The following is a 26,943-nucleotide window of genomic DNA, read 5'->3' as shown; positions in this document are numbered from 1 at the left end:
CCTTGCTAAAGAAGCTGAGGGTAAAGGTGATGGACTGGCCAAGCATGTTTCCAGACCTAAACCCTATTGAGCATCTGTGGGGCCTCCTCAAACAGAAGGTGGGGGAGCGCAAGGTCTCTAACATCCACCAGCTCTGTGATGTCATCATGGAGGAGTGGAAGAGGACTCCAGTGGAAACCTGTGAAGCTCTGGTGAACTTCATGCCCAAGAGGGTTAAGGCAGTGCTGGAAAATAATGGTGGCCACACAAAATATTGACACTTTGGGCCCAATTTGGACATTTCCACTTAGGGGTGTAGTCACTTTTGTTGCCATTGGTTTAGACATTAATGGCTGTGTGTTGAATTATTTTGAGGGGACAGTAAATTTACACTGTTATACAGGCTGGACACTCACTACTGTACATTGGAGCAGAGGGGCATTTCTTCAGTGTTGTCACATGAAAAGATATAATAAAATATTTACACAAATGTCAGGGGTGTACTCACTTTTGTGAGATACTGTATGTACTGTGCTGTACTTTCAGATGAATATGTACTTTACTGTACTGTACTTTATGAATAGGTACTTTACTGTACTGTACTGTACTTTACTTTCATATGAATATGTACTTTATTGAAGCAACCAATAATTATTCCATATTTTATATAGACTGTTTTAGTAAAATCGTAATTTAAGTCTATCAACACTGCATTTCACAATACAATCTGCATTATTCCTGCCACAATACCAAATCCAATGTTTTTATTATTTAATTCAACTAATTACAGATTAAAATGTCATCTTAAAATACATTTTAATGGATTCCATATTAGTGACATTTTTAGATATTTATGTGTATTTTTTGTAAATGTAACCTAATGCTGTATTTTGCTAATAATTGTCTTTTGTCGGCATAAATTTTCAGTAACACAATTCAATAAATGTAGGTGCAAGCAACGATGATCAGGCCCAAGCAACAGTGCCATCGCCGCCCAGGTGCACCAGACAAAGTGGGCACAGTGGGTATATGCATTTAAGGGGGAAATACCAAAAGGACAAGAGTGACAATTTGGGTCTAATGAAAGTGATCACAGCAATGTACACTGATGGCAAAAAGAAAACTCCCTCTCCTTCTAAACTATTGTGGAATAAAATTCTACTGTACTCACTACTAAAATCTGACTCCAGCTCCACACTGACCCGACAGCTCAGTCTAAGTGAGACTCATAGTTAGTAAGGCCTCAAAACTAAATAAGCCAATCAAGCAGACTAGATGAATGCAGATAAGAGATTTTATTTTGTAATCAGCGCTGACACAAGAATTGAGATGCTCACGCATGAACGTCCCAACAACCTCTCTCCGGGGAACTCCAACTACAGCCTTTATATACATTTCCCTTATCTTCCCAATGCAACACGTCACTGGTTCTTTGCCTAGACAATCCCACCCATCTTTCTTTTTAGACCTTTTAGACTCTTTTTTACACCATTATCTTTGAATTTACAACTTTTCAAATACCATTATAATTAAAACTTCCTTACATCATTATATTAAAAATTGGGCGTTTCCGCCCCCACCAGTGGGATTGTCTTCGGCCTCACTCTCGCCAACACCTCATTCTTCTTCAGGAGACAGCATGGGTAAGTTCTCAGTTCTTCAGGGGCCAACACCCTTTCTTTTATTACACTCTACACTTCACGGCTTTTCTGATTTATCCACTGTCTTTTACGTATGTACTCTAGATATTTCGCCTGGTACCACCATTGCCATCCAGCACGCGCTGCGTTTACTTCATGATGAGATCACTGCCGCTCCGGAGCGAAGATCGACCATAATAATCTGGGGCGCATCGCTGCCATTGATTGGTCCAAGTTTGGAAAGCCTGGTACCGCAGAGAAAGCCTGCCAGACTGACATCATTGATACAACTATTTGTTCTTCAAAGCCCTTGCAGCCTGTGTGCAAGGCCCGTGACAGGCCAACATGCCGTGTTAAACCTTATATTGTTCTTAAGCTCAAACGACCTAACGAATAAACCTTACCTGAGAACTCGCTCCTGCTGTCCCCTGATTATTTCACACTAAATCAAACACACACCGCATACATATATCCTCATTTACAAAATTATCTCCCACACTATATATGGCCAAAGTGTGTTTGGGTGTAATGAAACAGATCATAGCAATGTCCAGTGACGTCAAAAGGGACAATGACTCTCACTCTAATAAACTATATTACTATATCAGGTTATATATATATATATATATACACAAAATGTGTGTGTGTGTGTGTATATATATATATATATATATATATATATATATATATATATATATATATACAAACTGTATATGATGATATTGTGATAATAATATGATAATATTATTAATATTATACTAATATAATATACATCATACTGTTTTTCTTTTCCTGAAGTGTATATACATTTTTGGTTGACTCTGTGTATATAAATTGTGAACATGAAGCCATATTTAAAAATAATAATAAAGGGGAAAGAGCCTCTAGTGGACATAGTCTAGTACTGCAGGAGTCAGGCCAAAACCATGTCTAATCAATGGACTGATAAATGTAAAAATTTGTTGTGAGCCGTTAGAGCATCACAAAATCATGAAACTAAGCAGAATTACTCATTGCCAGTTGTTCTTTCTATGTAAAATATTGAAATATTAGGAATTTCCACTGTTAAGATACAAGAACATTAATTTTATAAGAACAATAATTAATTATGTCCTTATTTAAATCCTCACAATATCAACATCATTCATTATATCACAAATTCCTTCACAGTTCCACATCAGCCATGTCTTATTTTGAAACAAATCACATGAAAAGAAGGGACAAAACATTAGATTTCTAAAAGTGACACACTTCCTGCTGCCAGTTGGTGGCGCTATGACTGAGACTCACAGTAGTCATGTCCGTGTGATCAGCTTTCTTCTCTTAACCTAAAGTTGAGGTTTGATGTACATCGCTCAGTGTATACAGAAGTTATTAACCACTTCCTGTTTCCTTTTATTCGCCATAAGTTTAAGGGCTCCTCACGGCTGAACCGTTTGAGATCAAAAATCCCTCATCAACTTTAGATCCTCAATGTCTTCAGATCATATTGGACCCTGTTTGGTCAAAATCATATAAATCCCCTAGGAGGAGTAAATCAAATTCCATTGGGTGCGTTTTTCAAAGCATCCCAAAATAACTGACTTCCTGTTAATCAGATCCCATGACAGGTGGATGAACGTCATTTAGCTCAATGAGATCTAAATGTATCCCGGCTCTCATGCATATACGTACAAGTGAATATGAGCTATATTTCAGTTCCAGGGGGCGCTGTGACAGCCCTGTGCCACGCCCAGGGACCAGCCACACTGGACTTTCTCATACCCATTTACACTCTCTATGGGAAATATTTTGGAACATTAGGTCTTTCCACTCGTAAGAAATGAGAAGATTCATTTTCTTCTATTATGTTCTCATGTAAATTGTCGCCATAGTAACACGATTCAAGGTATCAAAAATTCCTTCACCGTTTGACATCAGCCATGTCCTGACATTATCCTGACTGATTTTCAACCAAATCAGGTGAAAGTAAGGGACAAAATATTAGAGATTTCAAAATATGACACACTTCCTGCTGCCAGTTGGTGGCGCTATGACCGACACTCACAGTCGTCATATCTGTGTGATCAGTTTTCAATGCTTAACATAATCCTAAGGTTTCATGTAGATCACTTAATGTACACAGAAGTTATTAGCCACTTCCTGTTTCGTTTTATTCGCCATAAGTTTAAGGGCTTCTCACGGCTGAACCGTTTGAGATCAAAAATCCCTCATCAACTTACATTATCAGTGTCTTGAGATCATATTAGCCTGGGTTTGGTGGCGATTGAATGAGTGTCTTGAGATCATATTAGCCTGGGTTTGGTGGCGGTTATAATAATGTCTTGAGATCATATTAGCCTGGGTTTGGTGGCGGTTATAATAATGTCTTGAGATCATATTAGCCTGGGTTTGGTGGTGGTTGTATCAGTGTCTTGAGATCATATTAACCTGGGTTTGGTGGTGGTTGAATGAGTGTCTTGAGATCATATTAGTCTGGGTTTGGTGGTGGTTGAATGAGTGTCTTGAGATCATATTAGCCTGGGTTTGGTGGTGGTTGAATGAGTGTCTTGAGATCATATTAGCCTGGGTTTGGTGGCGGTTGTATCAATGTCTTGAGATCATATTAGCCTGGGTTTGGTGGCGGTTGTATAAATGTCGAGATCATATTAGCCTGGGTTTGGTGGCGGTTGTATCAGTGTCTTGAGATCATATTAGCCTGGGTTTGGTGGTGGTTGAATGAGTGTCTTGAGATCATATTAGCCTGGGTTTGGTGGCGGTTATAATAATGTCTTGAGATCATATTAGCCTGGGTTTGGTGGCGGTTGTATCAGTGTCTTGAGATCATATTAGCCTGGGTTTGGTGGCGGTTGTATCAATGTCTTGAGATCATATTAGCCTGGGTTTGGTGGCGGTTGTATCAGTGTCTTGAGATCATATTAGCCTGGGTTTGGTGGCGGTTGTATCAGTGTCTTGAGATCATATTAGCCTGGGTTTGGTGGCGGTTGTATCAGTGTCTTGAGATCATATTAGCCTGGGTTTGGTGGCGGTTGTATCAGTGTCTTGAGATCATATTAGCCTGGGTTTGGTGGCGGTTATAATAATGTCTTGAGATCATATTAGCCTGGGTCTGGTGGCGGTTGTATCAATGTCTTGAGATCATATTAGCCTGGGTTTGGTGGCGGTTGTATCAGTGTCTTGAGATCATGTTAGCCTGGGTTTGTGGTGGTTGAATGAGTGTCTTGAGATCATATTAGCCTGGGTTTGTGGTGGTTGAATGAGTGTCTTGAGATCATATTAGCCTGGGTTTGGTGGTGGTTGTATCAATGTCTTGAGATCATATTAGCCTGGGTTTGTGGTGGTTGAATGAGTGTCTTGAGATCATATTAGCCTGGGTTTGGTGGTGGTTGTATCAATGTCTTGAGATCATATTAGCCTGGGTTTGTGGTGGTTGAATGAGTGTCTTGAGATCATATTAGCCTGGGTTTGGTGGCGGTTGTATCAGTGTCTTGAGATCATATTAGCCTGGGTTTGGTGGCGGTTGTATCAATGTCTTGAGATCATATTAGCCTGGGTTTGGTGGCGGTTGTATCAGTGTCTTGAGATCATATTAGCCTGGGTTTGGTGGCGGTTGTATCAGTGTCTTGAGATCATATTAGCCTGGGTTTGGTGGCGGTTGTATCAGTGTCTTGAGATCATATTAGCCTGGGTTTGGTGGCGGTTGTATCAGTGTCTTGAGATCATATTAGCCTGGGTTTGGTGGCGGTTATAATAATGTCTTGAGATCATATTAGCCTGGGTCTGGTGGCGGTTGTATCAATGTCTTGAGATCATATTAGCCTGGGTTTGGTGGCGGTTGTATCAGTGTCTTGAGATCATGTTAGCCTGGGTTTGTGGTGGTTGAATGAGTGTCTTGAGATCATATTAGCCTGGGTTTGTGGTGGTTGAATGAGTGTCTTGAGATCATATTAGCCTGGGTTTGGTGGTGGTTGTATCAATGTCTTGAGATCATATTAGCCTGGGTTTGTGGTGGTTGAATGAGTGTCTTGAGATCATATTAGCCTGGGTTTGGTGGTGGTTGTATCAATGTCTTGAGATCATATTAGCCTGGGTTTGTGGTGGTTGAATGAGTGTCTTGAGATCATATTAGCCTGGGTTTGGTGGTGGTTGTATCAATGTCTTGAGATCATATTAGCCTGGGTTTGTGGTGGTTGAATGAGTGTCTTGAGATCATATTAGCCTGGGTTTGGTGGTGGTTGTATCAATGTCTTGAGATCATATTAGCCTGGGTTTGTGGTGGTTGAATGAGTGTCTTGAGATCATATTAGCCTGGGTTTGTGGTGGTTGAATGAGTGTCTTGAGATCATATTAGCCTGGGTTTGGTGGTGGTTGTATCAATGTCTTGAGATCATATTAGCCTGGGTTTGTGGTGGTTGAATGAGTGTCTTGAGATCATATTAGCCTGGGTTTGGTGGCGGTTGTATCAATGTCTTGAGATCATATTAGCCTGGGTTTGGTGGCGGTTATAATAATGTCTTGAGATTATATTAGCCTGGGTTTGGTGGTGGTTGTATCAATGTCTTGAGATTATATTAGCCTGGGTTTGTGGTGGTTGAATGAGTGTCTTGAGATTATATTAGCCTGGGTTTGTGGTGGTTGAATGAGTGTCTTGAGATCATATTAGCCTGGGTTTGGTGGCGGTTGTATCAATGTCTTGAGATCATATTAGCCTGGGTTTGGTGGCGGTTGTATCAATGTCTTGAGATCATATTAGCCTGGGTTTGGTGGCGGTTGTATCAATGTCTTGAGATCATATTAGCCTGGGTTTGGTGGTGGTTGTATCAATGTCTTGAGATCATATTAGCCTGGGTTTGGTGGCGGTTGTATCAATGTCTTGAGATCATATTAGCCTGGGTTTGGTGGCGGTTGTATCAATGTCTTGAGATCATATTAGCCTGGGTTTGGTGGTGGTTGAATGAGTGTCTTGAGATCATATTAGCCTGGGTTTGGTGGCGGTTGTATCAATGTCTTGAGATCATATTAGCCTGGGTTTGGTAGTGGTTGAATGAGTGTCTTGAGATCATATTAGCCTGGGTTTGGTGGTGGTTGTATCAATGTCTTGAGATCATATTAGCCTGGGTTTGGTGGTGGTTGTATCAATGTCTTGAGATCATATTAGCCTGGGTGGTAGTTGTATCAATTCCCTAGAAGGAGTATTTCAAATTCCATTGGGTGCATTTTGCAAACAACTCAAAATAACTTCCTGTGGATTAAACTTAATGACATGCAGTGTGAAAGTTGTTCAGCTCAATGAGATCTAAGTGTGTACCAAGTTTTACTTGGATACGTGCAAGTGTGTATCAGCTATGCAGCAAGATATTCCAGGGGGCGCTGTGACAGGTGAGTGCCACGCCCAGGGCAGAGCCACAGTGACCTCCCAATGGCCGCAGATACCAACCTGTCTGCTAATTTTCATGAGTTTTTGAACATGTTAAGACCCCCAAAAGTGCCCGGATGTTTGAAAAAAACAAAGAAAAGAATAATCTTCTCATATTCCATCCTTGGAGGTTGGGGTCAGAGCGCAGGGTCAGCCATGATGCAGTGACCCTGGAGCAGGGTGGGTCCAACGGTGGCAGCTTGGAGGTGCTGGGGCTTGAACCCCGATCTTCTGATCAACGAGTTAGAGACACAGGGTCAGACACACAGAGTCAGAGACACAAATTCAGAGACACAGAGTCCAAATAAATCGTTTGTTTTCCACAGTTTGTGGAAATGTCTCTTCATACAGTCTCTCAAACAGAAAGAAGAAGAGCGATGGACCTTCCACTCACCACACTATATGAAGAAATGAGTGAAGAGAGGCTGGTGGGCATTAATGGAAACCTCAAACTCTAATGAACATTTCAGCATTTCTTCCAGCTTTCTTTCATCTAGATTTACTCTACTTGTGGAAACGTAGGCTATAAGACTTATCTCTGCATCTGGATAAAATACATTAAAGGCCATGTCCACTCTAATATGTCCACTCTAATATGTTTTCATTTAAAAATGCAGATTTTTCTGTCCGTTTTGTCCTTCTGTCCACACTGAGACTGAGACTGAGATGGAGTTTTAGTAGATGAAGACGTATCTTCTTAAAACACGCTCTCCTCCAAAGTGGATAAATCTGATAATGTGGTTTTGGTGTCTCAGTGTGGACTGTGTCACGGGCACGCCAACCTCAGCCGTGCCCCCGCGCTCCCAATCACCGGACTTTTAATTGCACCACCTGCACTCAATTCCACGGTGCCTATTTAAAGCGCTCACGAGGGCAGCGGCGAGTATTAAGACTGTTGATGTTAAATGCTGTGAGTTCTTCTATAGCCAGAGTTTAGTATACCTGTCTGCCTGCTCTGTGTTTTTGCCTGCCTGCCTTAGTTTCCTTTTAGCCTGAGTTACGTTCTGCCTTCTGCCTGCCTGTGTTCAATAAAGTGGCATTGGATTTGCTCTCTGTCTCCCGAGTGTGTTGTGACAGACTGTGAAAACGGAGGATTTCTAAAACGATGACACATTTTTAGTCATGTGACACAGTCATGTGACCAATTCAGCTAATTTCATCAACATACTGCCGCAACGTTTTAAAGAAAATGTAAGTAAATAAACTCCAGGAGGAAATGAAACAGGTTGAGGAGTCTTATGTTTTACTCATGTGCAGTACAGGCATGTAAGCCTTTTCAGATGTTTCAGTGTGGATGACCAACTTTTGGGACAACTGAAAACTTTAATGTGGACGCTGAGTGTTTTCAGACAAAAACACAGTTTTTAAATTTATCCAGATTAGTGTAGACGAAGCCAAAAACAGAGCCACTTAAGGTACAAGAGCAAACAATACAGGTCCAAATGCTGTCTTGTTATGAATGGAAATCTCAACTATTATAGGACCAAACCCTCTTATCAGTTCAGTATAATGCTAGAAAAATGGTGTTTTGGAGTTAATTATTCTGATATCAATGCATCTAAGTAGCAGATACTTTCCTCTATATGAATAGGGTCTACTACAAGCTCAGTAATATCTTTTAAATTCATGAGAACTTGCTATGCTGGATCATTCTGTGGTACACCAATAATGAATGATAATAATCTTAATGTCCAGTTTCCATGTACATTTCATCCAGCACGTTTGTGAGAGACAATAGTTTGTGGTAAATGTTGGGGCTGATCAGTCTTATCAGACCATCTGTATGGAAATTGAGTTATGTAATTATTAAGTTCTGCCAAGGTAAAATACTACCTGCTTATGACATAAAGCCAATTCCAAAGGAATAATGCCTTTAAAAAGATTGTGTAGAATATCTGGTAGGTATCCAATCACAAAATGGAAATTTCCCAGTTACTGGACAACCTTTCTTCACACCAAAACACTGCAGCAGAGCAGGATTTATATAATGAACTGTACTGTATGATGAATATGTAAATCAAAGTTCTCTTTTGTTCTTGGTGGAAAAGTGCCTCTGATATTTGTACCAATCTGAGGCAAAAAAAATTCCTTCCTTGGAATTTACTGCCTGGACTTTTTCATGATGTTCCATCTGACAAAAATAACTAATAAATCTAGTCAGCAAACCCTTTTGTTAAATCAGTTACCTCAACTCCACAGTTAACATGCTGCTTATGTCAATTTATAATGATTAATTGCAAAATAGGACTCTTCGATATTGACATTTTTAAAAAAGTTACTAATAATATAACATGAGTAGCTCTTAGCCACCTTGTTAAAGTAGTTCTTAGTGGGAAAAAGGTTGGAGATACCTGGATTAGACAAATTCAGTATAAACAACAGGCACCATCTCAGAAAGTAGTTAGCTAGCTAACATACCACAGCATGGCTGCAACAATATTAAAAACTGCAGCATGAGGTTGTTTAGAACGATTACAGGGTCACTATATCATTAACTTTTGTTAGATAGTTACTCACCAGAGTTTTCCAGGAGGTTGCAGCTGTGGTGGTGTCCTGTTTTTTAAACTTGCTGGTACAATTCCTCCCAGTTTACAGTAAATTGTTTATTTTTGTGTTAATTCATATTTTCAGTTTACAATAAACATTTCAAAAATATTTGAACAAAATATAACTTCTTTAAAAACATTTCACAAAATACATTTTCACTAAAATGGTACAGTTTATAAAATACATTTTCACTAAAATGGTACAGTTTATAAAATACATTTTCACTAAAATGGTACAGTTTATAAAATACATTTTCACTAAAATGGTACAGTTTATAAAATACATTTTCACTAAAATGGTACAGTTTATAAAATACATTTTCACTAAAATGGTACAGTTTATAAAATACATTTTCCGATCTACAAAATAAAACTTTTCACAAATTGTACCCAGAACTTTTTTTGACACCCATCAAGTCCAGAACAGATGGAAAAGTCCTGGTCCTGAGCAGGAATCAATCCTATATGTTTGATTAGTTTTACAGTAAAATGTCTGTGTGAACACTCTGGACATACACAGGGTCATGGCATCTTCTCAGTCTAGGATACAAGATTAATAATCCTGACCACAGCAGCTGGCAATGTCTTATCACCAGGTGCAGATACCTTCAACACATGCCTTTGGAGAAAGAGCAGTGTTCCTGTTGTGTGAGGGATCTACAAGGTTTATATAAAATACCCACAAAAAGCAGAAAGACGGCCATCCTCCACCCCAGCTGCTCAGCAAACTTCAGATCTCTCCATTTCCACAGTGCTGAAGATTCTCTTCTAAGACACTCCCAAAATCTGTATAGGGGGATAGGGTGTGTCTGGTTCATCCTGAACAAATTGAAGAATCAGAATTAAAAAAGTCAGAAATAAATCTGGATTAAATACATGTTCCAAATGATTAGTTACAACTGTACCTCTAAAATTAATCCAAAATAGTTCATTATATAATCTAACTATAGATTATTTGTATAAGATATCTGTCCAATTGTGACATAATTGTCTACTCGCTCCCTGAAAATCACTGGTAGTAAAAACAGAGCAGCACAGAAATCCAAATCTAAAAAGACAATGAGCAGGTATTAGGGGTGTTATGGTTCAAATTACTTATTGCTCAGTTTGTATCATAGTTCTATCATCAATGCGGTTAATAGGGTTAATAAAAATAGGGGTAATAAAAAAAAGGAACAAATAATGAAACCTACAAGTAATAGCACAAATAAATACAATGGAGCATAGATATAAATAAAATAACAAGTGCTTTTCAGGTAATTTTCAGGTAGGATTATTCTGTCTGTTTTCTGAATTGGGTTTTTTTCTCCCAACAAACCATATTATAGATACAGGATGAGTGCTCATCATCTGCTTCCCACTTTCAGTCCTGATGGAAAATTCGAGATTTCCAGGGGGCGAGATTGGATCCAGATCCAACTCCTTCCACCTTACATATCCCTAAACCTACCCATCTCCACTCCTAAACCTAACGTTCACCACCTCCTATTCCCTAAACCTACCCATGTCTACCCCTAAACCTACCTGTCCCCATCCCCTGGATTGATCTTGTGTACTGCGGTGAGGGGCTACTGGAAAATTCCATTAATGGCTGCAGCAGCTTAGGCCAATCAGGGTCATGTTGCTATGCCTAATAGTAAAGAGTTAATAGTAATATTAATACTAAAGTCATTAACTAATTTTAAATATTAAAAAGTGTATACAGCATTGGCTACAACACTGAGTACAGCTACATAAGCTAACTTAACTGGCTTGTTTTCACGTTGGGTGGAAACATTTACATTTCGACTTCAAAAATAAACATAAATAGTCAAAATTCACCTTTAAATTTCTTCTTGTTTGTAATCTGACAATTAAAAACATCCAAATCCAAATTTTGTGATATAAAATAAGCAAAATGCATGGCCAAACAATCAAGAGTTGTAATGCACAACCCACTGCCTACATATTTCCTCTAAAATCTCCAGTTTAGCATTCTCTGATAGCAAGTGGTCTTTCAGTCAATGTTTTGATTAGCTAGCGATTACAAATAATTATTTTATATTTTATATATTACATTTTATATATGTAACTGTAGTAACATAACATTTTGGTTTATTATATTAAAATATAATGTTTTATTAATGAGTTTAAGAAGCTTTAAATGCCTTCTTTGTGAAGGTGCAAGATCTATGTATTGCTGTGTCCCATTACGTGATAAATCCTCAAGGTTTATTTCTGTGGTTAGTTTACAGTTATTGAAAAGGTATAACCTTTAACAATAAGGAACATTAATTGTACTATTGTGTACCTTTTTTTCAGAGAGTGTAGGAGCAAGCTTTGTTTGTGCGCACATGATGTCCACGTGAATGACGTTTCTATTCTCAATTCTTTACGTTGTTGAGGAAGACTAAGAATATTGATGTGGAATGTGGAATAAATGTTGTTCTTCAACAGATCATTAAAATGACTTCATTCTCAAATATTTTTGATTGACAATTACCAAAACCATTAAGCATGATGTAAAATTATATTTTTTCAAATGTTTATTTCCCATTTACTGTTGAAATTAACTGTTATATTTTAGTTCTTTTGTGTTTTGTATGTCCAACTTAGTTACTCAAGTTATATTCAGAGAGTTTATCAAGGTATTACAGCAATTTATTATTGTGACATTTACTGAAGAAACTGATTCATATGTTGAGTAAACCGAATGTAGTCTCATTAATAATATACTATATATGAGAATATACTGTTTTAATATGATATTTACAACAACATTTCATTCTATTTCCCATTGATGTGAACACTGAACACTGAAGAGTTAAAGGAGAAAGTGAAAGTAAACTGCAGCAGAATTACAGACTCGCCCTTAATGCGGTAACATTATTCCTGGACATTCTACAGACAACATCGCGCCTCGTGAATTTTATATATCATCAGGTGAGAGTAAATTGATTTTCCATTTCTATGTCCAGATGTTTAGCCTTTTTTATATTTCAGTTTGTTACGCACATAAGCGGACCCTGCGCCATCGCGGGACATTCGCTACGACGAAGAGAGTTTGATACCACATACATGATGAGGCTATTTAAAAAAAAAAAACATTTCTAACATCAGACAGATTTTTTAAACCCTCGGGTTTTGAAATCGGAAAGAATATTGAATTGGTCAGAAATGGTGTTGGTGGTCAATATTGATGTTCATATCATCTTTATTGCATGCAATCTGAGGTCACGCGCTAGTGTGGTTGTATGGTTCAGAAATCGTTAAAGGTAAAAGTGGTTTCTTGTAAATCAGGTGTTACACAGGAAGAGGAAGAAAGGTTTAAAGCGATGTGTCTCCTGTGATGATTCACATTTCCCTGAGATTGATGCTAATCACAAGAATCTCTTCTACAGCAGCACAAGAGGCAACAATCAGCTTTAACACAACTCGATTTTGTCGAAATCATTTTAGAGATGATGAAGCCGGCAAAGGAGAACCAAAGGAGATAAACGGTAAGAAAAACAATATTCACACATCTGTAAATAAAATGCTAATATTAGTAATAGTATATCTGATGACAATGGTATTGAAGTTGTTTCCTCTTGTGAAAATACAAAATTATCTATTTTTACATCAGTCATAATTTGTTCTGTCAGTAAAGTCTAGTGGACCGGCTATTTTATTTATTTATTTATTTATTTATTTATTTATTTATTTATAAAATACTACAAAGCAAAAATAATAAAGCCTGCACTGTAAAAAAAAAAAAAAAAAAAACTTTTACAGAATTTTTACTGTTAATTTTTACAGATTTTTCCTGTATTTTTGAAATACACAGAATATTACTAATTTGACCAAAATATACTGTGAATTTACATGTCTAAGGTAAAATACCACGAAAAGTTTGTAACTGTGAATAACCATAAAATTTCCATTTTTTTAAAAGAAATTTTTGTTTCTTTCACACTAAAGGACTGTTAAAATACATTTTAACATTAATTTTTTATTTAACAAAAAAAATGATAAATTCTAGTTGTATACTTGAAATACATTTTAAAATAAGATACAATTAGTGACAATTAACAAATAAAAAATAATGGTTCTATAATTTTACATAGATTTGTTTCGTATTTGACAGGCATCTCGTATTTTATATATATATATATATATATATATATATATATATATATACATATATATACATTACAACAAAACATAATAAATATGGATTTATTAGTGTCTAATCTAACATTTCTAGATGCTTAGGAATCTCGAAATCTATGCACTGCTTTCTATCTACATTAACCAAACCAAAATCATTTAAATATGGATGAAATACAGTTTACGTAGGACATGGGTGCATCAAAATAAACGCATCTATAAATTGGACCATTATTTAATATACTTTCTGTCAGGTGACATTGTTCCTATCGCAGCAAACCCACCTATCAGAGCCACCTGATAGAGGTCAGAAACCGTGGATTATCAGGAGCTCTGCTGCTGTACTAAACTCAGATTTGAACAATAGCGGCAGCGCTCGGGCGGAGGAGTTCGAGTTCGGTTCGAGTTTCGGTCCTGCTCTCTGTGTTTGTGGAGATTGCGTGACATCACCTGGATTCATCCCACACTCTGAAGACATGCTTCTAGGCTGATTGGAGTCTCTAAATTGCCCAAAATTTTGTTCTTTAAACATTTAAAGCCAAACAAAAATACACAATATCTCGTAAAATTCAAGCAAAAAAATGTATTTTAATAATGGAAAATTACTGTAATTTTACAAGATGGTTTTTTCCTGTTATTTTGCAAAATATTATTGGCATCCCAGCTGTCGGAATATTTCCGTAGTGTGAGTTTCATTAAAGCTAAAATGTCACTGTACTGATCAGTAGTGTGAGTTTAACTGAGGAGGAATGAGCTCTGCTTTTCATTTTAAAAGCGTTTGCTAAAAGACAAAACATCTGGCTCCACTGAACATCTGCAATTGTTTGACCAGTAAAAACAATTCTAATTCTATTGTGAGGCACATGTCACACAAAAAGTTGGCCTTACATCCAACATTTCCTTCTTGCCAATTTATCATTATTAAAAGGCAGGTGAGTTTTCATATCTACAAACCAAACCCTGTGCTTGTGAGCTTCATGCTGAACATGTTCCTTACTGATTATCATGAACGAAGAACAAGCAGCTTTTTGAAGGGTGAGAGACTACTAGAGGTCTATTTTATATTTCTGTAAGATGAAGATATTCTTCAATATATGCTTTCAAATTTGCTACTAGTGAAAAAAATTCAAGACAATTATTCAAGACATCGCCTCCCCCCTCCCCCTCATTATACATCATTATACATTCTGTGTAAAAAAAAGACAAACAAGACATTTATAGCTCCAAAGTGCACAAGGCCAAGGAGACATTTTGAGACTGTAATAAAATTGGTTTAATATTCAACAAATTCTTTATCTTTTTATGAGTTATCAAAATATGTAATCACAATTACAGATGGAGAAACAGTATACTGTAATACAGCATAGTACACAAAGGCTTGAATTGTTTTTAAAATCCATAATTGTTTGCTTATTAAATAAACTAAACATGTATTTTCAATCTGCCCTGTAGGTGTCCACATACTTCTGGCCATGTAGTGTATATTATTAGAAACAAAAGATTCAAGATTCAAGAAGCTTTATTGTCATTTCCCCCACATATAGCTGACGCAGTACATAGTGAAATGAAACACTGTTTCTCCAGGACCTGGTGCTACAGAAACATACAACAACAAGTTCAACACAAAACAACAAACACCACCACAGAGCTAGGACAGAAGATTGTCTTAGCCACGTAAAGTGCACAGTGTGCAGCTAGGTGCAAACAGAGCATAGACAAGACAGTGCAAAAGACAATAAATACAAGAAAGACAACACAAAAGAACACAGGACACTTAGCGCCGAAAAGAAAGAAAAGAACATGTGTAATGGAATATAAGTGAAATAAAATAAGATAAAGTGAAATGATGTAAAAAAATATATATATTGTGCAAAAATACACAGCAGTGGTTGAGGTAGTGCAAATAGAATAAACATAAATATAACTATAGCAGCAGATGACAGGTAGAGGTAGTGCAGTAAGTAATGAACAATATAAATTATGTGTGTGTGTGTGTGTGTGTGTCCACACAGTCAAGAGAGAGTGTGTGTATCTGTGTGTGAGAGAGACAGAGAGTTAATATACAGTTCAGTCCTGAGTGAGAGTGTGTGTGTGTGTGTGTGTGTGTGTGTGTGTGTGTGTGTGTGTGAGAGTGTAGAACAGTTCAGTCCCGGGTGTTGAGGAGCCTGATGGATTGAGGAAAGAAACTGTTACACAGTCTGGTTGTGAGGCCCGAATGCTCCGGTACCTCTTTCCAGATGGCAGGAGGGTGAAGAGTGTGTGTGAGGGGTGTGTGGGGTGTGTGTGAGGGGTGTGTGGGGTGTGTAAGAGTGTGTGTGAGGGGTGTGTGGGGTGTGTAAGAGTGTGTGTGAGGGGTGTGTGGGGTGTGTGAGTGGTGTGTAAGAGTGTGTGTGAGGGGTGTGTGGGGTGTGTGAGTGGTGTGTAAGAGTGTGTGTGAGGGGTGTGTGGGGTGTGTAAGAGTGTGTGTGAGGGGTGTGTGGGGTGTGTGTGAGGGGTGTGTGGGGTGTGTAAGAGTGTGTGTGAGGGGTGTGTGGGGTGTGTAAGAGTGTGTGTGAGGGGTGTGTGGGGTGTGTAAGAGTGTGTGTGAGGGGTGTGTGTGGTGTGTAAGAGTGTGTGTGAGGGGTGTGTGTGAGGGGTGTGTGTGGTGTGTAAGAGTGTGTGTGAGGGGTGTGTGGGGTGTGTAAGAGTGTGTGTGAGGGGTGTGTGGGGTGTGTAAGAGTGTGTGTGAGGGGTGTGTGGGGTGTGTGTGAGGGGTGTGTGGGGTGTGTAAGAGTGTGTGTGAGGGGTGTGTGGGGTCTGTGGGGTCAGTCACAATGCTGATGGCTTTGCGGATGCAGCGTGTAGTGTAAATGTCTGTGATAGAGCGGAGAGAGACTCTGATGATCTTCTCAGCTGTCCTCACTATCCGCTGAAGGGTCTTGTGATCTGAGACGGTCCAGTTCCCAAACCAGGCAGTGATGCAGCTGCTCAGGACGCTCTCCATGGTCCCTCTGTAGAACACAGTCAGGATGGGGGAGGGAGATGGGCTTTCCTCAGCCTCCTCAGGAAGTAGAGGTGCTGCTGGGCTTTCTTGGTGATGGAGCTGGTGTTGAGTTGACCAGGTGAAGTTCTCCGCCAGATGGACACCAAGGAATTTGGTGCTCTTGACGATCTCCACCAAGGATCCGTCGATGGACAGTGGAGAATGGTCACTCTGTGCTCTCCTGAAGTCAACAACCATCTCTTTAGTCTTGTCGACGTTCAGGGAGAGGTTGTCGGCTCTGCACCAGGCTGTTAGATGTTGCACCTCCTCTCTGTATGCTGACACGTCGTTCTTACTGATGAGACCCACCACGGTCGTGTCATCGGAGAACTTGACGATGTGGTTGGAGCTGTGCATTGCTGCACAGTCGTGAGTCAGCAGAGTGAACAGCAGTGGACTGAGCACACAGCCCTGAGGAGCTCCAGTGCTCAGTGTGGTGGTGCTGGAGATACTGCTCCCGATCCGGACTGACTGAGGTCTCCCAGTCAGGAAATCCAGGATCCAGTTGCAGAGAGAGGTGTTCAGGCCATTGTCATTGAGGCAGGAAACCGTAGACTTCTTTGGCACAGGGACGATGATCGTTGTCTTGAGGCACATAGGGATGATGGAGCTGCTCAGCGAGATGTTGAAGATGGCGGTGAAGACATCTGCTAGCTGCTCTGCACACTCCCTGAGAACTCTGCCAGGAATGTTGTCTGGTCCAGCAGACTTCCGTGGGTTAACTCTGCATAGAGTTCTCCTCACGTCAGCCGTGGTGAGACGGAGCACTGGGTCATTAGGAGGAGGGATGGTCTTCCTCGCTGTTGTGTTGTTCTGTGCCTCAAACCGAGCGTAGAAGTCGTTCAGCGCATCTGGAAGGGAGGCGTCACTGTCACAGGCAGGTGAAGTTGTCCTGTAGTTGGTGATTGCCTGGATGTCCTGCCACATGCGTCGGGAGTCTCCACTGTTCTGGAAGTGGCCGTGGATTCTCTGGGCGTGTGTACGCTTCGCCTCTCTGATCGCTCGGGACAGTTTGGCCCTTGCAGTTTTTAAGGCCACCCTGTCCCCCGATCTGAAGGCAGAGTCTCTCGATTTCAGGAGAGCACGCACTTTCGCAGTCATCCACGGCTTCTGGTTGGAGCGTGTTGTGATGGTCTTGGAGACGGTCACGTCATCAATGCACTTCCCGATGTAGCCGGTCACTGATGCCGTGTATTCCTCCAAGTCAATAGAGTCGCCGTTGGTTGCAGCCTCCCTAAACATGTCCCAGTCAGTGCACTCAAAACAGTCCTGAAGAGCAGAGATGGCTCCTGGCCAGGTTTTAACCTGTTTCAGAACCGGTTTAGAGCGGTCTGACGAGTGGTCTGTATGCTGGAACATAACAGAGATGTGGTCTGAGTAGCCAAGGTGGGGGCGGGGCTCTGCACGATACGCGCCGGGAATGTTTGAATAAACAACGTCCAGCGTGTTCGCCCCTCTCGTAGCAAAGTCCACATGCTGGTGGAATTTAGGGAGCACTGTTCTGAGATTTGCATGATTGAAATCTCCGGTGATGATAAACAGTCCGTCGGGGTGAACATTCTGCAGCTCACACAGAGCCTCCTTAGCATTAGCGCTGGGGGGAATGTACACTCCGATAATGAGAGTAGTGGTGAATTCCCGGGGTAAATAAAAAGGTCTGCATCTAACAGTCACAAACTCCACTACCGATGAGCAGTAGTTAGACACAAGCACAGAGTCCTTACACCATTCCGTGTTGATGTAAACACACACACCGCCACCGCGAGTCTTACCGCACAGAGCTGCATTCCTGTCGGCACGAAACACGGTTAGTCCGGCTAGCTGAATGGCGGCGTCCGGAACTCTGTCGCTGAGCCACGTCTCCGTGAAAACAAAGGCGACGCCGAGGACTGAAGGCCTGGTCTTCGCAGCAAGCCGAGTTCGCGAAGTTTGCAGAGTAGTTCATCATGCAAGTTAGTAACTGCATGATTTCTGTACCGTAATATCGTCTGGCGGTCGTATACATGAACACCACTGTCTTTGGCGTCCATGCACTTTTAATTTAGCGCTAAAACAAAAAGAAAGCACCATTTTGGTTCCGGAGTGGCCGCTGCGTGCTACTGCCGCGCCGCCATCTTGAAGGTTTGGTAACATGAATTGTGCAGCATCCTTCTTTAACACAGATAAATCAGATGTTTATAAAAATCAGCTCAATACACGTTCAACAGCAGTGGGCAGTAAGGAAGTAAATGTAATTCATTACTGTAACATACCATACTCTCTACTCCACTACATCTCTTTATTTAAGAAATGCAGTTGTCTAATTACAGCTTAGAAAACCGAGCTACATCTCAACCATTATTTTTGAACCAGCGTATCTTTTTGTTTTCATTCAATGCAGTGAGCGCAAACGGTTCAGTAGAGCATTAAAACTGCAGTATCACACCCTGAAATACTGTAGTCTATGATGGAAGAAAACCCTGACCCCATCATCCTACCTGCACACCCATGACCTGTGGCCTGACCTGCAGGATTTGTTTTAAGTTTAGAACAGAAGAAAGACTCTTTCATATTCAGATTCCTGCTCTGCCTCAGTAAAATATCAGATAGATAGATAGATAGATAGATACTTTATTCATCCCAAAGGGAAATTCACATATTTACATATTTTTTAATATAAAGCAGAAGATTACTGCACAAATACTGTAATTGTCCATCACACATCAAAGCATTAATTAATAAATACTGAAATATTGACTGAATTTGAACTTTTATCTTCAGAATCTGTAGAGCAGCGAGTTTCGGTTAAAGTGAATCTACTTACATCCTCAATTATCATTTGTTTTTGACTGATTCCCAGGACACAGGAGTGTCCGGCACACATTAGTTATTTTGTACGAGTTACCAAGTCAGACTGTCCTGTCGTAGGTTATATTTTCTATGTGTCCTTTTTTCTTTCTTCTTTTTACACACACACACACACACACACACACACACACACACACTACACTATCTTAAGTATAACATATAACTTAACAGGAAAACCTAATTGTTCTCAAGTCCTGCTGTTTTATAGCCCCATGTTCCTCTTGTGCTCCTTGATTTTTAATAATGATAATTGACAGTTGTATCATGATCATTCCATAGACTTCGTATTAACATTACTCTCACATGAAATGAATAGTAATTGCAAAAAATGACATTAGAGCTAGGATAAATGTAGTACTTTTTCCTTAAATACAAGTACTTTTGTACTTTAACTCAAGTAGAATATCAAATTGAGGACTTCTACCTTAACTGGAGTAACATTTTAATTAAAGTATCTTTACTTTCATTTACGTACAGGAGATGTGCACTTTGCCCACCACTGACATTCAAGGAGAAACCAAACTACTTCTAAAGACTGGATATGACACGCTGAACAGTATGTGAAAATGTTGTTTCACATTTATTACAGTAGTGTGTAATTTTTTCGGCAGCCATTCCTCAGTATTACTGAAATATTATGAACAAATCCCAAACTATAACCTCGTTTAAAAGGCAAGAATCAAACCCCCAAACCCTGGATGTATGAGGAAAATGGGCTAATCACTAAGCCACTGTTCACCCCCCCCCCCATCCTTATTCATTTATTCAATACTAATAGTAAGAATTGATTAACTGAGCAGGGAAAGCTTTAATATGTGCAGTACAGGGAGTTCTTGAAGACTTGGATTGGGAAACTTTCCTCTATAGTATATATTCTCAAACTATTTGACTATAACCAGTTGTACAAAGAACATTATTTACTGTTCAATCTTACCCAAATGAGGATGGGTTTCCTTTTTAGCCTCTATTCTCTCAAGGTTTCTTTCTCATGTCATCTTATGGAGTTTTTCATTCTCACCGTTGCCTCAGTCTTGCTCTTTTGGGATAAATATGAATTTAATCCCAAAGCCAGTTTGATAAATTCAGCCATTTTAAACTCTCCTAATGAATTCCTAACAGGATTAAGACTAGAGCAGATGGTCGACTTTTTTAGAGAATGTCTGGGGAGTGTGAGGAAATCAGAGTCACTACAATGAGTCTTCCAGAGGGACAATCTAAGAACTACAGGTAATTCATCCAGGTTTATTTTACTGTATTATATTATACAGTAACATACAATAAATACATACAATGTTGTATTTACTGTGGTGTTGATGTGACACATTCCTCTCACCTCTTTAGTGGAACGGAGAAAAGCCCAGATTCTCTCATTTCATCGGATATAAAGACCTTTAAGGGTGAACATTCAACACCACTCTCCAACAAATGTAAAGATGGAATATCCTCTCAGCAAAGGTATACTTTTCTTTTCCTCTTCCACATCATCATCTAATCTTCAGACAGTTTAACAGACTGGAAGTTTAAACCTTTGTAAATTAAACCTTTAGTGGTTTGTAAATGATCCTACAATAAGCCATTGGTATATTGCTCAGTTGGTTTGTAAGACACTTGATATGACCCAGTCTAGTGTTGGTTAATTAGCTCAGGATTCAAGGGATCAATACCATTATAATTTAACCAGAAATGATAGACACACAAAAGTGTTACCACAAAAAGCGTTGGTATATTGTAAAACAAGCAAGTATTCAATATATATACACAACTGTACAGCGGAGGGCCTTGAGGGCCAAAATAATAAACAAAAGATTGTAATATTTCTGACTGGCTTTCTTCCCTGAATGAAAAGCAACAAAAAATACTGTATAATTTACCAAACTCTATAATACACAAAATAGAGAAAAAAAAAGAAAAGAACTCACCCCCAAAATAATTGACAGCCACACCCAGTGCTGCCAAATTGGATTGAAGATTTCCAACCCAACTACAACTTAATATCCGCCCACTGAAAAAAATACCAGCCCAAAATCAATACTGTGATAACTAAATACAATAACAAACAACCCGCCAATCAGGATTGAAGTCTGATTGGACAGGGCTCTCCTGAACCTTATTGGCTAAACTGAACTATATTATTAAAACATCAACATTATATAATATTATACTTTATAGTAAAGTTCATTTAAATGGACAAAAATGAATAAAATATAATGTTTACTGTCAAAAAATAAAAACCTGCACCAAAAAACAGCCCAAATTTTATCATTATTATACCATTATCATATTTACCAGAACAGCAAAATCTATAATAGTACAAGTACAACCAACACAATAACAACACACAAAAAAGACAGGCTAGGACAGGCTGGACACTCTGGTTGGGAGTCAGACCTGCACACAAAACATTGCACAAAGAAAAAACCACAGAGTAGAGACACAACATATCAAAGTGGGTTGCAACACACTTTTTTCTTATTCCCACCAAGTTTATATTTACACAAAGAACTCTCATACACTGAAGTGTTAGATACAGCACAGGGTGTAATTTGAGACTTTAAATCCCATATTAGTCCAAGATTTTACAAATATTAATTGTTCCTAGGGCTAATATTCTTTCATCACCACTTCAGTATAATAAGGCAATGTCACCTTCAAATATTTAAAATATTTACCAGTTAAACAACTATTAACAAGCGGTTAAAACATACAACTCATATTGAACTACTAATAAATCAAATAGTCAACATCCTTATCACATGGAGATTCTGTTAATCAACTTGGTAATTAGAATGGATTAGAGAGTAGTGCAAAGATAAAGTATTGAAGTCCTAACAGCTTACGTGTAGGTGTAGCCCTCTCTCCCTCCACACGCTTACTGGCCTCTAGCACCGCCGCTACAACACCAGTGTTGTACATCAGTGTTGACAGATGGAGCAGGTTCCCGTTTATTTGGGCTCCTTTAGGTCATGTCTACCCGGGAAAAAATGCATTGGGCTTGGTGATACAGTTTGGGCTGGTTTTTTTTTTTTTTTTTTGGATGGATACAAGTTTTGCAACTGGCAGGTTTTTTTTTGACTATAAACATAATATTTTATCAAATTGAATGTTGATTTTAATGATATGGTTCAGTTTAGCCAATAAGGTTCCGGAGAATCCTCTCCAATCAGACTTCAATCTTGATTGGCAGGTTGTTGTAATCATTGTACAGTAATTCCCCTCTATATCGTGGTTCATCCCGGTATATCGCAGATTTTTATTTGTAACATAACTAATGTTTTTTGCAGATTTTCCAGAGATATCACGGTATCCCCAAACCAAAATAAAACATTTTAGCTCTCCATATTAGAGAGAGTTATGGCATATATTTCATCAAACCGATTTTGACAGGTCTGACAGCCAATCAGAATCGTCCACGTCACATTGTCCCGCCCCTTTCAACCAATCAGAATCGTCCATGTCACAATGCCCCGCCCCTTTTCAAGCAATCCGAAAAACGTGTCCGTCACATTATCCTGCCTCCTTCTCAACCAATCAGAAAAACGTATCTGTCACAATATCCCACCCCCCTTTCATCCGATGAGGTTGTTTGATGGGGTGGGGTTACATATTCCCTTAGTCATCAGAATCTTAATCACACACACACACACACACACACACGTGCACAAACTGTCAGTACATGACACACACACACACACATGCACAAACCGTCAGTACATGACACACACACACACACACATGCACAAACCGTCAGTACATGACACACACACACACACACATGCACAAACCGTCAGTACATGACACACACACACATACACACGTGCACAAACCCAGAGCAAGAAGTGTGATCTCAAATATTTCCAATAATTCCTAAATTCTTGTTGTGTGTTTTAGCAGAATAAATCATTTTAAAGGCATTTTAAGAATTAATTAATTGAATTTTGAGAGACATCAGATTCAGAGGAATTGATATTTTTTATTTTTGAGTCATTTGTAATAAAAGTTTTAAGTAAGATCTAACTGTAAACTATACAATATTTAATTTCAGTAACTTACTTGTTTTAACTGTCAGTAGTGTTTGTATTTACTGTCAGCACTATGCCAGTGCCAAAGAGGATCTTATTTCCAGCTCCAACATTCACACATTATGAGAACATGCAGCAAAAACTTTTTTAAATAAGAACTGAATTTTAGCAGTAATTATTGTTCCGCTTCAGCAGTTTACCTTACTTTATCATAATATATATATTTTATTTTAGTGGAATTTCTACTTGTTTCTAGTTGAATAATTTTACATTACACATGTAAAATAAAATATAGACAGTCTATGATTTTAAGATTTGTATTACAAAGATTAGCTTTACAGTTTTAAAAAAACTTTTCATAATGTGCATAAAAGGCTTACTTGTTTCAACGACTAACTGGATTAATTTGTCAGTACCATTGGTAATTGTTATCTCCTTTAGTGACCACATAAATAAAATGTTATAAATTTAGGGTAGCTACCATACACATTTTTCACAATTTAAAAAAAATAACTTCACATTTTCACACTTTTCCTAATTTGTGAAAGAAAAATGTGAACGACTTACTTGATTCTGTGCTTAATTTGATTCCAAGAGAGTCTGTGGGGTGACTATGGAACCTGCAGGAGATAAACTTATAAATTCTATGCTTTATCAATAGAAACATACTTGTCCATATGCTGAGCTTTTACAATCCTTGTAAAATGGGTTGGTTACATTCTTAGAATATTCACATTTTATGTTATCTTACCCGCAATTCGGGGAATTGGTTTAGGCCACGGATGTACTAAAGCGGTAGGCCTTTGGTCGGAGTCAGATTGTTCTGTTGTTCTTAAGCCTTGTGCCGATGTTTCAAGACACTTGTCATCTGAAATAATCACTAAGCTAAGTCTAAGACATCATAGGAAAAAGATTCTATTAGTATTCTGAGTTATACATTTCATCTTAAAACAATGTTCTGTGAGAGATAATGAAATTACCTAATGCTGATTGATTTCCATTTCCTAGACACTACTGCCAGATATGTATAGTCTGACCTTGTTCTGTAATTAAATGTATCAAATTAAACTTTATATATCTGTTTCCATCTATAAGTAAATAGAACAAGATATTCTTTCTAATTATATTATTCTAATATTAATATTATTAATGACATTCAATCTAATACACATAAATGAAATGATTCAAGTTAGTGAAAATGTGTTCTCACCTGCAGAAAGGTCCGTGATCTCTAAAAGTTAGATTGGAGAGCGTAGAAGTTCTGTACCCTCTGTCAGATCCTCTAAGTTGTGAAACCACTTGGGAGACCCAACAATTTATAAAACATTTTTAAAATAATAATTTCAAATAATCAATAGACTAAAACAATTTAAACTTTATTTTTATAAACATTGGGTTTGTGCACGTGTGTGTGTGTGTGTGTCAAGGTAAGGGTTAAGGGGTTGGATGTGTGTGGGTGATTGTGGGGTGGCTATGGAATACTTAACATTCAGGAGATAAACTTATAACGTCTTTGTTTTATCAGTAGAAACATTCTTGTTGTATGTTTATGTGTGTAGGTGTGTCACGTACTGACGGTTTGTGCATGTGTGTGTGTGTCACGTACTGACGGTTTGTGCACGTGTGTGTGTGTGTCACGTACTGACGGTTTGTGCATGTGTGTGTGTGTCACGTACTGACGGTTTGTGCACGTGTGTGTGTGTGTCACGTACTGACGGTTTGTGCACGTGTGTGTGTGTGTCACGTACTGACGGTTTGTGCACGTGTGTGTGTGTGTCACGTACTGACGGTTTGTGCACGTGTGTGTGTCACGTACTGACGGTTTGTGCACGTGTGTGTGTGTCACGTACTGACGGTTTGTGCACGTGTGTGTGTGTCACGTACTGACGGTTTGTGCACGTGTGTGTGTGTCACGTACTGACGGTTTGTGCACGTGTGTGTGTGTGTCACGTACTGACGGTTTGTGCACGTGTGTGTGTGTGTCACGTACTGACGGTTTGTGCACGTGTGTGTGTGTGTCACGTACTGACGGTTTGTGCACGTGTGTGTGTGTCACGTACTGACGGTTTGTGCACGTGTGTGTGTGTCACGTACTGACGGTTTGTGCACGTGTGTGTGTGTGTGTCACGTACTGACGGTTTGTGCACGTGTGTGTGTGTGTCACGTACTGACGGTTTGTGCACGTGTGTGTGTGTGTCACGTACTGACGGTTTGTGCACGTGTGTGTGTGTGTCACGTACTGACGGTTTGTGCACGTGTGTGTGTGTGTCACGTACTGACGGTTTGTGCACGTGTGTGTGTGTCACGTACTGACGGTTTGTGCACGTGTGTGTGTCACGTACTGACGGTTTGTGCACGTGTGTGTGTGTGTCACGTACTGACGGTTTGTGCACGTGTGTGTGTGTGTCACGTACTGACGGTTTGTGCACGTGTGTGTGTGTGTCATGTACTGACGGTTTGTGCACGTGTGTGTGTGTCACGTACTGACGGTTTGTGCACGTGTGTGTGTGTCACGTACTGACGGTTTGTGCACGTGTGTGTGTGTGTCACGTACTGACGGTTTGTGCACGTGTGTGTGTGTCACGTACTGACGGTTTGTGCACGTGTGTGTGTGTGTCATGTACTGACGGTTTGTGCACGTGTGTGTGTGTGTCATGTACTGACAGTTTGTGCACGTGTGTGTGTGTGTCATGTACTGACGGTTTGTGCACGTGTGTGTGTCACGTACTGACGGTTTGTGCACGTGTGTGTGTGTGTCATGTACTGACGGTTTGTGCACGTGTGTGTGTGTGTCATGTACTGACAGTTTGTGCACGTGTGTGTGTGTGTCACGTACTGACGGTTTGTGCACGTGTGTGTGTCACGTACTGACGGTTTGTGCACGTGTGTGTGTGTGTCATGTACTGACGGTTTGTGCACGTGTGTGTGTGTCACGTACTGACGGTTTGTGCACGTGTGTGTGTGTCACGTACTGACGGTTTGTGCACGTGTGTGTGTGTGTCATGTACTGACAGTTTGTGCACGTGTGTGTGTGTGTCACGTACTGACGGTCTGTGCACGTGTGTGTGTGTCACGTACTGACGGTTTGTGCACGTGTGTGTGTGTGTCATGTACTGACGGTTTGTGCACGTGTTTGTGTGTGTCATGTACTGACGGTTTGTGCACGTGTGTGTGTGTGTCATGTACTGACGGTTTGTGCACGTGTGTGTGTGTGTCATGTACTGACGGTTTGTGCACGTGTGTGTGTGTGTCATGTACTGACGGTTTGTGCACCTGTTTGTGTGTGTCATGTACTGACGGTTTGTGCACGTGTGTGTGTGTCATGTACTGACGGTTTGTGCACGTG

The 26,943-nt window shown here is 39.6% G+C and overlaps 1 protein-coding gene across 7 annotated transcripts in view; it reads left to right on the top strand.

Moving 5' to 3' along the window:
• Window positions 1-12,396: 12,396 nt before the first annotated feature.
• LOC131351772 (protein NLRC5-like) overlaps window positions 12,397-26,943 on the top strand; it is a 57,146-nt gene continuing 42,599 nt past the window's right edge. For 5 of the 7 annotated variants that reach the window (XM_058387350.1, XM_058387349.1, XM_058387347.1 and 2 more), the window contains exons 1-5: window positions 12,397-12,503; window positions 12,962-13,060; window positions 20,056-20,134; window positions 20,698-20,805; window positions 20,920-21,033. In XM_058387350.1, coding sequence (XP_058243333.1) covers window positions 20,735-20,805; window positions 20,920-21,033 — 185 coding nt within the window. In that variant the 5' untranslated portion in view covers window positions 12,397-12,503; window positions 12,962-13,060; window positions 20,056-20,134; window positions 20,698-20,734. Of the gene's footprint in view, window positions 12,504-12,961; window positions 13,061-18,550; window positions 18,684-20,055; window positions 20,135-20,697; window positions 20,806-20,919; window positions 21,034-26,943 lie in introns of those variants that run through there. The other 2 variants (XM_058387345.1, XM_058387346.1) reach the window with 2 other exon arrangements.

Source organism: Hemibagrus wyckioides, linkage group LG04 (assembly GCF_019097595.1).
Source record: "Hemibagrus wyckioides isolate EC202008001 linkage group LG04, SWU_Hwy_1.0, whole genome shotgun sequence".
NCBI lineage: Eukaryota > Metazoa > Chordata > Actinopteri > Siluriformes > Bagridae > Hemibagrus > Hemibagrus wyckioides.
Note: the sequence above shows the minus strand (reverse complement) of the source record. Positions and strands in the feature narration are given on the sequence as shown.